The sequence below is a fragment of the Anopheles bellator genome, chromosome 2 (genome assembly GCF_943735745.2).
Source record: "Anopheles bellator chromosome 2, idAnoBellAS_SP24_06.2, whole genome shotgun sequence".
Lineage (NCBI taxonomy): Eukaryota > Metazoa > Arthropoda > Insecta > Diptera > Culicidae > Anopheles > Anopheles bellator.
Window position 1 is genome coordinate 49,919,117 of NC_071286.1, and position 13,283 is coordinate 49,932,399.

The 13,283-nt window shown below is 46.8% G+C and overlaps 2 protein-coding genes across 2 annotated transcripts; one reads left to right on the forward strand and one right to left on the reverse strand.

The window, feature by feature from the left end:
- Nucleotides 1–174: 174 nt before the first annotated feature.
- On the forward strand, nt 175–5,949 carry LOC131207654 (uncharacterized). Its single transcript, XM_058200276.1, has 4 exons — nt 175–310; nt 1,727–1,930; nt 2,055–2,195; nt 2,266–5,949. The coding sequence occupies exons 1-4, from the start codon at nt 194–196 to the stop codon at nt 5,947–5,949; spliced, it is 4,146 nt and encodes a 1,381-aa protein (XP_058056259.1). The 5' UTR covers nt 175–193.
- Nucleotides 5,950–6,475: 526 nt separating this feature from the next.
- Nucleotides 6,476–10,045, reverse strand: LOC131207655 (uncharacterized). Its single transcript, XM_058200277.1, has 3 exons — nt 9,640–10,045; nt 9,245–9,550; nt 6,476–7,543 (listed from the first exon to the last, which is right to left on the reverse strand). Exons 1-3 carry the CDS (start codon nt 10,043–10,045, stop codon nt 6,732–6,734), a joined length of 1,524 nt encoding a protein of 507 aa, XP_058056260.1. The 3' UTR covers nt 6,476–6,731.
- Nucleotides 10,046–13,283: the final 3,238 nt, after the last annotated feature.

Consider the following 13,283-nt stretch of genomic DNA (forward strand, 5'->3'; position numbering starts at 1 on the left):
TTTGCCCCTTGAAACAAGGTCCTTTACTATTCCTCACTCAGCCCCTATTTTTCTACTAATCCTCATGTTCTTACTTCTTTTACTGGTTTCACTCAGTTTTCCCAGTTTCTGCTTACCTTGATTCCTTATGTTATTAAAAACATTTTCCTAATTTATCCCACCATATTAAACACGTGAGCGACTTCAATACGCAATGAATGTAGCAGCATCATCTCCATCATCACGAAAACAGAAACGCCTTGGTCCTGCACCAATTGCTTCGATGGAAGAGACTGCTGCGGAAGAGAAGGTGCAACACAGTGATGCACAGGTAGGAGTCAACACAGTGATATCTATTGGTTTGGTCACGGTCCTGAGTTCGGAATGTATTACGTCACTCTTGTGTGACCATGTTTGATTCCAAACTACAAAGCGCTCTCCGCCCTTTAATGCAGCAAGCAAATGACGGAATCAATAAACTCTTGCTAATAAACCCATGTTCGAACATAAGCAAAAGCGAACCAGCACCGAAGTCGTCGAGTCACATATTCGGACCCGTTCCTCATTTTTTAGTTCATGTATCTATTTTATAAATTGGTTTTTATATGTTTACAATCAAATTCAGCGTGGGGAAATTACGATTCATTTACAATAATTGTTGTTGTTGTTACATACTAAATGTTCAAAGTTTCATCGGATTGTTAAATTAATATTTTAATCGTTGTTTACAACATTGATTGTTTATAACATTGATCACAAAACGTTATGCTTAAAATACGGCCTCTGTCCGTTCTTCTAAGATTAAAAAAACAAAACGTTATGTTGAAACAGGGCATCATCGGTAAACTTCTTGGAAATATACCAAGAAAACTGCAATATCTGCGGTAACTGCGGCGCGACCGAAGTTCTTATCCTAACGCGAATTAAATGCTATGCAACTTAAAAATATCTAACCAAAAAAACTGAAAAAGCCCATCGTTGCCAGTTTCAAAATCTATGCTGAGGTGAGGTTAGAAAAACAGTACAAATTGATAAAAAAGTAGTTGCTTCCGATAGCTCTCCCGATAGCTGTTGCAGCTGTTCCCTTTAGAACACTGGAACCGCGCCAGTAGAACAAGAAAGCACCTGGGACAGGTGCAAGTCCACGCGTTCATGTTTTCTGCTGATCCAGTGTGCAGCAACAAAGCAGTTGTTACGCTGCCACCAAAGTGTTCGCTTTCCTCACATTGTGTTCTCTGATGAGGAAAAACATCTTAGTTTTCTCAGTTCACGAACTCACGAAATATGTTTTCCTAATGAAAACCGAATGCAAAGATTTGTGCTTCCGAACGACACCCAAATGTATTATTTTCTCGAACGTATTAGTTTGGATAGCAGTGCACTCTTACCAATCATTCAATCATCGAACGTAGTGTCCAACTTAATGCTATTTATTACTTCCCGAATGTTTTCAAAATTGCCTTGCCGCTGTGGTCACGTAAACATTGTATACATGGGGACAGGTCTGCCAGCGTTAAAGAAACGGGTTAGATGTGAATTATTCAAAATACTTAGTCAAGTCCTAATATAACCACTGCGAATCAAAGTAAATTTTTCCATAGCTGTTTATGGTTTGCATGCATTTTGTGTGATAAAATATAAAAGAAATTAAAAAAGTTTGTTTCTGTAAGTTACCGTATTCCGCCGAACTGTGTAAACCTTGAGCTTCTTGTAAAATGACTATGACCGAACACAATGTTTTTTACAGATGGATCACCAGAACAATTACCAATCACATCGTTGGCTTAACGACAAGCCGTCGACCGATTCTAATCGTGGTTCACCGACTAAGTCCTTTGATTGCCCATCGGCACTTACGCCAGCGACACCTCGGATCGACATCAGCAGGGCATCTTCGCACTCATCTCATCATGATAGCCGAGACAGCAGCCCAGAAAATGTCTTTGACCAGGTAGCTCTTCTTAACTTGCGCTCTTTTTCTACATTCAATGTTTGTACAGAATTTGCTCTTTCGACTACGAGAATAAATTTGTGAATTGTATATTTGCATGTGCACCATGCATCCGACGTCACAGGTTGGAACAGGAACACTTCAAGACTCTGGTGTGCTTGGATTTCGAGAAGAAGACACATTGGACTTGCGGAATTCCACCGAGGAACTACAGTTCATGGAACCGCAAAAAGGTACTCATGAAAAAGAGAAACCAAACACGCAGGTGAGCCTGGAAAACCGTTGCACATTGTGGCAGAGTTGAATGTTTGTCTCATTTTCTATTCCAATCCCAGATAATATATAGTTCATCGCTCTCGCAAAGATACTCGCCCATTATTTGGAAACTAGATGACCAATCCACGTTGTTGACTCAACAGCACCATTCACAACAACAGCAAACACAACAGCAAACACAACAGCAACTACATAATCGCAAAGATTCGGCCAGTTCCGAGGTGGTTGCATTCCTATCGATCTCTGGCCGGACAAGTCGTCTTTCAAGTGTTGGTAGCCAAGGTTCGGCCAATAGTAAGCTGTCGGCCACTTCGGCTTTATCTGCAATTTCTCGTTCACCCTCGCCTCACAAGATGCTTCTTGAAACTTCCTTTTGCGGAGCAAAGCCTCTGCAAACGTTCGCCGAGGGTGCTATTGTCGGCTCGAGTCTAGAAGCATCGACGGAAAAGGTTTTGGAGCAGGTAATATTGTCCCGCAAGAAAGATCCCACGGAAGCTGTGCTAGCGGAAGGTGTAAACATCCATGTCACAACCTCAAGTTTCACGTCGACCGATATGCGTAGCGGGCTTAGCAACTGCTTTCATCAGCAGCCCGCGCCGGTAGGAGTCGATCGCGAAAGCGAAGAGACTGGTGGCAAGCACATTCGTCGCAAATCCGACTGTGGCGCCGCTACTGCAGAGCTGGACATGATGCAGCAACTTAAAGTTACTCAAACGAGCCGCAGCGTCGGAAACAAGCGTCACATCCCACCTAGGGATTTGAAAAACTCCATCATCGGCACTATGCCTAGTGGCACGGAGTACATCCGGATCAAGTTGAAGCCCGACCACTGCTACAGCGATAACGGAATCGCCGATAACGAACGTATCGTGGAGAAGACAAAAGAAAACGGTGGACACGAGTTGTCCGTTTCGCACGATCACACTCGAGCTTCCGAAAGGCTCGAGCCGCATCACAACAGCAGCACTACGAGATCACCATCGCCGGCAAACGTGAGTGTTTCGCGAAAGAATTCGTTCTGTTCGCTTTTTAAGTTTAGAGATGTCGGCCCAAATGACAAACCTCAAAACCTCCAGCAGCACTCGCAACAACTGTCGCGTAAAAAGCGCAGCTCCACGGCATCGAACGAATCGGGGATGATCGGTGGTGGCGACATGTCAACCAACTCGACACCTTCCAAGCAGAAGCTGGTGCTCAAGATGTTTAAATCAAAGCGCGATCCGAAGTCAAAATCGCCGTCTCCGATGGGTTCTACAGCTGATGCCATCGGACAATCTTTCCCTGGTGGTGGTAGTGGAGGTGATCACTACGCAACAAGCAATATGAGCGCTGAACGCTCGCCGGGCACAACCGGCTTGCGCTATTACGACGCACCTCTTGACGGCCAAAGTATACACATTCCACTACACACGCCTCCGGAGGAGCGGTCGTTAGCCGGCGGTTCGTTCCGCAGTACGACGAGTGGTCATAAGACTTCATCCCACGTACCGGTCGCAGATAATCACCGACCAGTGTTAGCATCGGCTACGACCAGCCAAAGCATTTTGAAGCACTCAAAACAGAATACCACACCAAAACAGCAACGCATTGCCAACATGACCGTTACGATACACGATCGGCCTAAGCCGATGCCTCCGCTCAAATGCTATCGAATTGACAATCCGGACGGTAGTATTATCATACCACTAAAGTCGCCTATCGAAGAGAAAACCGCTGACTCCCACCAATGGGAGAATGTGATTGGCGAACTGTCGCAGCGCATTGAGATGCAAGCTACTGACTCTCGGGACGGAGTGGCCGTTCCAACTGCCGCCGGGAGTGGTAGTAAAAGTAACAGCGCCCCAACGAACCATCGACCAGCTTCGCTCTTGTATAATGATGCTGAATCAGCATCCCACTCACAGAAGCAGGGTTCCCAACATACACTACCAGCAGCGTCTCTACCGATTCCTCCACCACCACCACCACCTCCTCCTTTTTCTGCATCTCCCTCTCTTCCTTCCACCTCATGTGCAAATCCCGTTCCGATAGTGGCTAGTTCGACGAGCCGGAAGTTAGTGATGGCCGCCGAAACTCATGGAACACTACCGCAGCAAGCAGCGGCAGCGGCAGTGCTGATGCGCCAGCGGCAGCAGCAGCAATCCTTTTTCAAGCTGCGCATGGGCTCCGGGAGCGAGGAGCAAATATTCAGCACCACGTTGAACGATTACTCAAAGGAACTACACCGGAACAGCTCCAACGTAAGCCAGAGCTCCTCAGTGGCCGCGCTACAAAGGTCGAGTAATGAAAACGACCCAGAACCAGGCGTTTGTCCACCCGACGGAATCGATGGCGACGTACCGTCTGGGAAACCGTTTGCCGGTAATTGTAGTGAACCTCCAGACGAACGAGCCGTTAGTGTAACATCATCATCTTCACCTCAACAGGTCCCGATGACGGAAAGGGAAAAAAATGGGGTGAAGGAGCCACCACCTGAGCAGCGGCAACAAAGCCAGCAGCAACACCAGTATGTTACAACAAGTAACACGGAAGCAATAGTCACCACATCGCCGAATGGAGATTATGCAGCGGCTGATGCCACTGTATCCCGTCGTAGCAGTAGTAGCCCAATCGAATACGCTAGTAGCGAGTACAAGAACTACCACTACCACCATCAGCAGCACCATTATAGCCAGCCGCGTAGTCATCGCCAAAAGCAACGCCACAAGCACCAGGACTCTGCTCCAACAAACGAGGACGTTCTAATTGGGGCTGTTCCCGCAGATGTGTCATCGGAAAGCGAAAAAGACTCCGAAATTGATTCCGTGTCGACCACTGGTCGCCATGCAGTCCGCCCCAATATGCTTACAATCGAGGACCACGAAAGTGCGGGCCTGGTGTTTCAGGAGTCGTTCGACGATGAGTTGCCGTATATACCGACTACGCTACCGGAAGAGAAACCTATAGGTATCAAGCTGATGCCGGTTAAGGAGCGTGCTCAGATAGACCTCAAAACGTACCATCCACTCGAACGACCACGGTCGACGACGCCCATACATCCGGCGTCACTTGATGCTTACTGTGACCGTTCAACCATTGCCGGTCTTGCCGATGCATCTGCAGCCTCCCAGGCTCTCGGAGAGCGAGGAGCTTTCGGGGTGCCTGGAGGAGGTGCCGAAAAGCTACGTATCAGCTTACCTGCTAAAAAGCCAGGCGAAAACACTGGAGCTTCTAGTGGTTCTAGTGCGAAGAGGATTCTCGAACACCGCTCGTCGCTTGGTGCTATCACGCTATCGACGACGTCAGTCACAGCAGCTGTTAGCGCAGGCACAGCGAGGAGTGCTAGTGCCGGAGGAGCAATGGCTAAGCAGCATCGCACAGCGTTAATGATCCGGTGTCGCGCGCCTACAGAGGACACGCCATCGCCACCACCACTGCCACCACGAAAAGCAACCGGTGTGACAGCCACACCGCCCGGGCCCAAATGGATAGACGTGGAAGCGTTACCTGAATTGCGGAAAGCTCCCAAACGCATCACAGCAATACCCCAGAAGCCGCAACAACAGCAGCAGCAGCAGAAACAGCATCACGACCACCAATCGTCAAGTTCGCGCCAACCGGAAACCTCGCTACACAGACAGGAAATCGACTCCGATGGACAAATTTACACGTACGTTAATCCGGAGGATTGTCAGTGCGAATGCCATGAACATGAACGTTCGGCTGCCGGCTGGCAATGCACACTTTCACACCGGAACTACTAACTTTATCGAGTACTTTCGGCAAAAATTCTGCAATTAATCAGCAGCAGCATCTCTTTCCTTTGCTCAGCAGCTGCTCTAGCACGAATACGTTTGCTCACACTCGCACTCACACACTACCACTATCTGCCTGCTGTCAAATCAAGTAGAAAATAGAATATTGATATCGAGCGAATATATTGTCACTTTCTAGTAAAAGATAAAATCTTTATTTACGAGTACTTATTTTCCAGCATTATAACTTTTGGCTAGCTGGGAACTGGGAAATTGAACGAATGAGTTCACAGCACACTCACACTATTCAATTTCTCGTATACGTATACGAAAAGTGCAAGTTTAGTAAGAAAAAATTACTTGATTGAGTAGCCGGCGAAAACGGAATTTCGCTTGTCAGGCGAAAACGGAACTTCGCCTGTGAAACAACAGCAAGAATTATGAATAAAACAAAAAGCGGGTAATCTGCATTGACTGCGCCGAGCTGGTAAAAAATCAAATTTAGTTTTCCATATATTTTGCAAATCCATAACGATCATAGAGAGCATTATAATTTATTTTGTTCTACGCCAAGCATGCAGTACCCGTTCACAAGAAACATTTCTCTCATAACGTTTGAAAAACATAACAGGACACCTATCTGTACAATTACTTCCCTTCCCGCCGTAATGCGCTAACAAGCACCAATGTAAAAGCGTTAAGTACCGTGCACGTAGTAACGAAGGGAATGAATTGTGGCTAAAAACCAGCGAATAAATAGATCCGTGTTCGTCGGAGAGACCATCGGACATCTACGGCAGCCTTCCGTTGCCCTGCGAGGGCGAACCAACCGGTGAAGAGGGAACGCTAGCAGGCAAATTGCACCCCACTTGACGGATCACTTTTCCCGCCACCTTGCATCCGTATCGAACACAGTCCGCTAGCGTGGGGCTCGCGTCGTTCATGAATTTGTACAGAAAACCGGCCACGAACGAGTCGCCAGCGCCGGTTGTATCGATGACTAAGTTTGTGGGTATTACCGGCACCGGGAAGTTTACTGCGGTGAACTTTGATCCGGCCCCGTGATATAAGCGCACGCTTCTGCAACCATCGGTGGCAATGAGTATTTTGCTGCGTTTATGCTTCCGATACTGTTTGATGAGCGTGCGGGCCAATTCATCCACGTCACCGCACTGGTAGATGTGGGCCAGGGCCACGAACTCTGCTAGATTGCCAAACACCAGATCTGCATGCTGCACGAGGTAACGCATTTCTGCGGTGAATTGCTCTAGTATATAGGAGGCATTCAAGTTGGTCACGAACAAGTTGGCCGTGCCTTTACAGTAGTGCTCGTATATATAGGTGCAAATGTGGAACTTCTCAGGAACGAAATAACCCTCCACGTAGAATATTCGTGCGTCCTCGTCAGTGTTGGTATGCGCGGCAGATTTGCAGATACCAATTTTCGATTGACACCACCGCGAGCTGACAAACTCCTTTTTGAAGTGTAACGACGCACCGATATTCGCGTTGAGGCTTCGCTTATCACCACTAATGAGGCACACGCACGTGCCGGTGATTTGATCCGGTAAGGTCTGAATGCTGCAACAAAGCGTGTGTATGTGTTATTCCTATGATTTCCTATGGCTTAACGTTGAACGGTAGATCCGTGATTTTGAAAACATTTACCATTTACCATTTACCATTTACCTTCTAACTCGCACTTCGCACTCCGCGCCCTTTATGCCACAAAAATGGTACTTTGGTAAGGAAAAATGTGTGGTGTTAAGTAATGGAGCACATTGATAGGGAATAAGTATACTTAAAATAATTGTAAAACCAAAACACGAACCGCAAAACTGTATCTGCTGGCACAGGACCCCATAATTGGAGCCAATTTCAGCATTTCACTTAAGCGCACTGTCCCAATTCGAACAATTCTTTCAAAAAAGGCTGCTTTTCCATTCCGTTTGCTACATCATAAATAGACTTTCATCAGCATCAAGCGACAGACATCCATTGTGCCGCGACCCAGTCGGCCTTTTTGACCAAATTTAGCACTCCGGTAGTGACTCGTGCAACGGGCCAAACGACGTTTTATTCTCAGTGTCCACTACTCCAAGTTTCGCGATCATATCGCCCGTACGGTATTCCTCGAGGTCTCTGAGTGTAGTTTTTGACTTTGTTCGGAAAATATTTAATTCCACAGGTACGTTGGGTTCGGTATGGGCGATCATCTTGCTTTGTTCCCACAATGGTCGTCCCAATACAAGCAGGCCCAAGTTGTCCACTGAGGCGGAATGGAATTTGACCACTTCTCCGGTCGCCGTTAAAAACCAACTGTTGGCGTCGGTCAGTGAGATTTCCTCGCTTCTCAGCAGAAATTTGGGCCTGATGAGCACCCTACGACCGTTGTGGGTCGGGATATGTTCGAACGAACCGGGGGAGCTACTACGTGTTTTTTCTCCAAGCAGAAGGGTCGTTGCCAATTGTTTTATCGCCCGTGGACCATCGGCCGTGTTAACGCTGGGACCGATGGTAGCCAGCGCCGCCTCGCATTTGTTGGTGGATAGTCTGCTCAACGTCTTAAATTCTCTCATTTCGTCCACGATGTGGAGCAGGAGGTGAATGGAACAAGGAACAACCCCTACTCTTTCTGAGTATCTGTGGACGTAATGTACGAAGAGGATTTCAGCGTAGCTGAGTAAATGCGAGTAGCGATTGTGGTTGCATATCGCGACGGCAATATGCAACCACAAATATAGTTCATAATCTATGGGGTCCAGCACTGGTTTCAAAACAACAAGCCCCACAAAATCTAAAAAATACGCCCACATTGAGGGCGGCCACATGCCAATGTACTTTGTGAATTGCACATGTTCCCTTTCCTGCGGGAACCGTACACCGCATAGTAGTTCATGCAATTTAAATAGTTGAGCTTTTGGCATTTCAGTAGCTCCGTATAAGCCATTTGTGAACGTTCGATAAAATGTTTTAGCTGCTCCAAGATGCAACAGGTGCCTATCGTCGGCAATACTGACGTACTTGATTAAATCAATCCCCAGCGGCTCCAATGGACAGGCCCGTTGCGTGACTGTGCCTTTACGATGTTCGGGATACTCATGACGCACAAACGACTCGTGTGTTCGGGGTTGCGAGTCGGTGTTATCGTGGAATGACATTGTTGAGCCGATTGTCACACCTTTAATAGTGCATTTCGGGCACCCCTCACGTGAGCATGGCGAGACCGTCTCTGTAGGGTATAGTGAAACAAGTATTAAAAAACATTCACCTAAGTTAATACGACGCTATTATTTGAACCTACCTTTTACGAGCGCACGTGCCTCTGCATCGGCCAGCACAGCTTGCGTTTGCATGTTTTTGCCACGCAAGTTGTACGCCTCTTCGCACGCTCGTCTCATGAGAATTGGTGCGTCCGGCTTAACGTTACCGCAGAAAGCGGTAACCGCAAATGGTTCTTCCGGCTCTCCGTTGGCGTCTAATAGTTGTGCATGGACAACCCATGCCTGAAAATATGGGTGGCCTAACTGCGCCAACGGCACCTTGTCCACATGCAAATAATAGTCCACGTTTCGCTTCTCGTTTCGCTTCTGTGCTCGAATGCCTGCCTCTGTGTTGATATTATAAATAGTACTGTGATATGATATTTGTATTTTAGCTTACCTAAGTAAGCCTAAGCTTTAGTATTTAAATACTTACCTAAGCCCCGATGCCATAAAAACCCGACAACTTCATCGGACTCATTGCGGATACCCACTGTCTTTATGTTCCACTGCTCCTGTTCTTCAAACACCGCGCGCGGATCTTTCACCATGCCCGGGAAAAACGGGCCCAATGTGCAGAGGATCCGCTGTAGAATTTCCGGGCATTTTTTGCATATTTGCGTCATTTCGCGCACAATATGTGTGACCGTTTTGCGTTGTTCTTCCGTGGCCCTGAGGAACTGCTCACGATCTGCCTTCAGGTCCTCAGGGCTCAGCAGCGCGTCACTATCGGAGTGATAGTCATAATAAGCCGAATTGGAACTGGAAGGGCCCGCGCCCGCGTCCTCCTCAACACGAGACTTCTTTGTTTGCCGGTACCGTTCGACGGGTGGCAGTGGCATTTTGTTGCGGAAGCGAAATATGAGAAAAGATAAAAAGAAAATAGAAAGTTGGTTGAAACGAGAAACGAGAAAAACAGTCCGGCCGCCACTAACACTAACGAAGGTTTGTTAAGCTGACAGCGCTGACTGTCAAAAACTGAAAAACGCTTCGTCAAGGTTCGCGAACCGCGAACCAACCGACCGACGAACTGGCAGTTGTGTGAAATGTGTTCACAAATTGCGGCAGTGACTTATGACGTCTCCGGCCGGAGAGACCGTTGCAGAACCGCCTCAACGTCCGCCAAAAGGAATCCGGTGTGGAATTTGGAATTTGTGGAATAAAAAGTGTTCTAATGGCGTATAATAAAAAGTATAAGTATAAACGGCGAGATTACTCACTGATATGCCAGGAGTTATTAAAGCCACAATATAAGCCAATCTTTGTTGAGCATACGTTTCTAGAGTTGCAAATGTGCTACCAAGAGCTATCATCTGCTCTTGATGTTAGCAGGAAGGAGGTGGTATATTGGATGATTTGTCTTAGGAGAGCCACCAAAAATCATAAGACAACATTATGGGAGTATGTTAAAAATTACCGCCCGCCGACGCAACGGCCGCCGCCGCAACGGCCGCCGCCGCAACGCTTGACCCATGCGAAAAAGGCCACAATGTGCGGAATGGTAAGAAAAGAGTTTTAATCTTAAACAGTTTTTTTATTTAGTGAATAACCTCACTTTCTTGCTGTTAGATAAAAACGGGCGATAAACGGGTCAAATGGTTCGCCCCCGATTCGCAGATAGAGGTGGAGGAGTCCTTTGCAGTAAAGTTAAATACCATTGCCACCACGAATAAGGTTGTTGAATAACCACCTTTCACTGATACTGATAACTTCACAAACTGAATAACTGCTGATCTTTCACATAGGCAGAGGACCAAATGGCCGACCAAATGCACATGCACGACGACTGTGGAAGTGATTTGGAGGATGGAACGGTGGTGGAGGAATATGAGATTTCCCCCACCGCCACAGTCACCGGCCCCAGCAGCAGCACCATCGCACCGCACCCACCATCGCAGATGGACAACGACAACGAGTACGATTATTTGATTCCGAACATCCGTGGCCCCAGCAGCACCACCGCAACCGCCACAGTAACCGGCCCCAGCAGCAGCACCACAGCCAACAGTAAATTAGTGTTCCCGATAGACAACGCTGTTGAGTTGTTTAGGTTGGAAGCAGAACAAGATGAAAGACCGGTAGAATTATTTGCGGCTCTTGTCGGCGTTATTGCGGTCGGTTTTGCGAAAAAGAGGAAAAACTTGAAGAACTTGAAAGGGGATAAGCTGTTGAAGAAAACGATCAATTTCTTCCTCACAAACGAATTCCTCAGCACTTGTGTTTGGGCTTCCCCAAACGAAAAAAAACCCAACGCCATATCGTACCACGTTTCAGCGCTCAATGCCCTATATAAAGCACATAAGCATTTCGACAAGACTTACGAGTTCTCCGACTTCGAGAAGCAAATGCGCCGGTTCGTGAGCAAGACGCGAGTCTAGAAAGTTAACAAGTAACCAAGTTAATTAATAACAAGGTCGGTATTAATATTTTATTTATTTTAAAATACCAATTCAAAATACAAAGACCAAGAAAATACAACTCCGAACTGAACACGAACTAAAACGACCACTTCAAAGTTACGTTAAGGTTCTTACTTACTTACTTACTTATAAAATAATTTAGGCTTTACGATAAAATAACTTGAATTTCCTACCCCTCATTTCCTACAAATCAGTACGGTACGGTACGTTCGTATTCCGTGGAATTTCACTGAAATTTCCTTCCGCACGCAGGAAGAAATAGATTAGCTTTACAGATCATTGACGGCTTTGATCGTAATACGAACTTTCGCAAACAGCTTTAGCGCAAGCGAAGGGATGGATGTGTCCTTCGGAACCAACAAAAAGCCACTGGTTCCATCGGTTTAACTACAATTGATGATGTAATTTCTATTGTATTGTATTGTAATTCGGCCAATTTCTGGAAATAAAACAATGCGAAAATGCAAATCAAAAGATCAAATACTCGCAATAGACTCACGACCGATCACACCTTCGTTCCTACCCCTACCCGGACCGCAATGCCGCTACTTCTTCTGGCCAACCTGCGACCCAAGCTCCGCGGAATCGTTATTCTGTTTTGTGCTTTTCAAGTTTGTGATGTATTTTAACCCTGCCGCAAACAGTTCTTCGGAAACCTTACGGTGATTTTCATTCACCAGCACCACGTGCTTTTTGACGGGATGCGGATGAACAACGTCAACAGCAACTGGTGCTCGTGAGGGAGATCGTCCATTTCGATGTTTTTACTCGTCCGTACGGTGCTTTCCGGCTCCGGTAGAATCTGGTTCGCCGTGTTCTTTTGCTTTTTCCTTTCCGCCTTGATTTGGGTGCGTTTTTGTTGCTTTGCAGCACGTTTCTCTTCCTTGAGCTTCCGCTCTTCATCCAAATCGGAACCACTCCTTTCGGCGCTGGAGTGTGGTAGTTTTTTGCTAGCCTTTTGGTCATCGGCAGACGAAATCGAGGTCGCCTGTTTTTCGCGTTGGGGACAGGACAGTGGACTGTTTTAGTTCAACGATCTGAGACCTCACATTTTTTATCATTCCCTTCAGTTCCCTTCTTTTCGCCATCCTTTTCGTCCCGCGCACCGTTCCTGCTCTTGATTTCTTTCTGCGATTTTTCTTTACCCTTCGAAGCTTCTTTTGCTTCGTTTTCGCCCATCGCACCATTCTTACTATTGGGTTCTTTCTTCTTTTTTTCCTTATCCTTGGAAGTTTCTTTCCGTTCCGAATCGCTCTTCCGTTTCCTCTCGACTTGCTTCACATCTGGTGTTCCCGGCGGAGGAGGCTCATCGTCTTCACACTCACCACGATCGGCTTATCTCGGGCTTTCCTCCAGCTCTCCAGGCTCCAGTGGAATAAATTCCATGGGTTGCTTTTTCATCTTCCCCTTTCCACGCGGAAAGCTCTTTGGAACTACTTTGGACCACAATATCGTCTCTTAGCCAACGAATTCCTCCGCCGACGCCGACATTTCGTCACGATTTACACACAATGAAAATGTTTATGTTTACGTTTCGCGTCTTCGAAAATAATCGACAGCCGTTTTTTGACAGAACGAATGACAGAAATAACGAATAAAGACTAATTCTCCGATTTTCATACTAATTCTCCGATTTTCATACTAATTCTCTGTTTTTCAT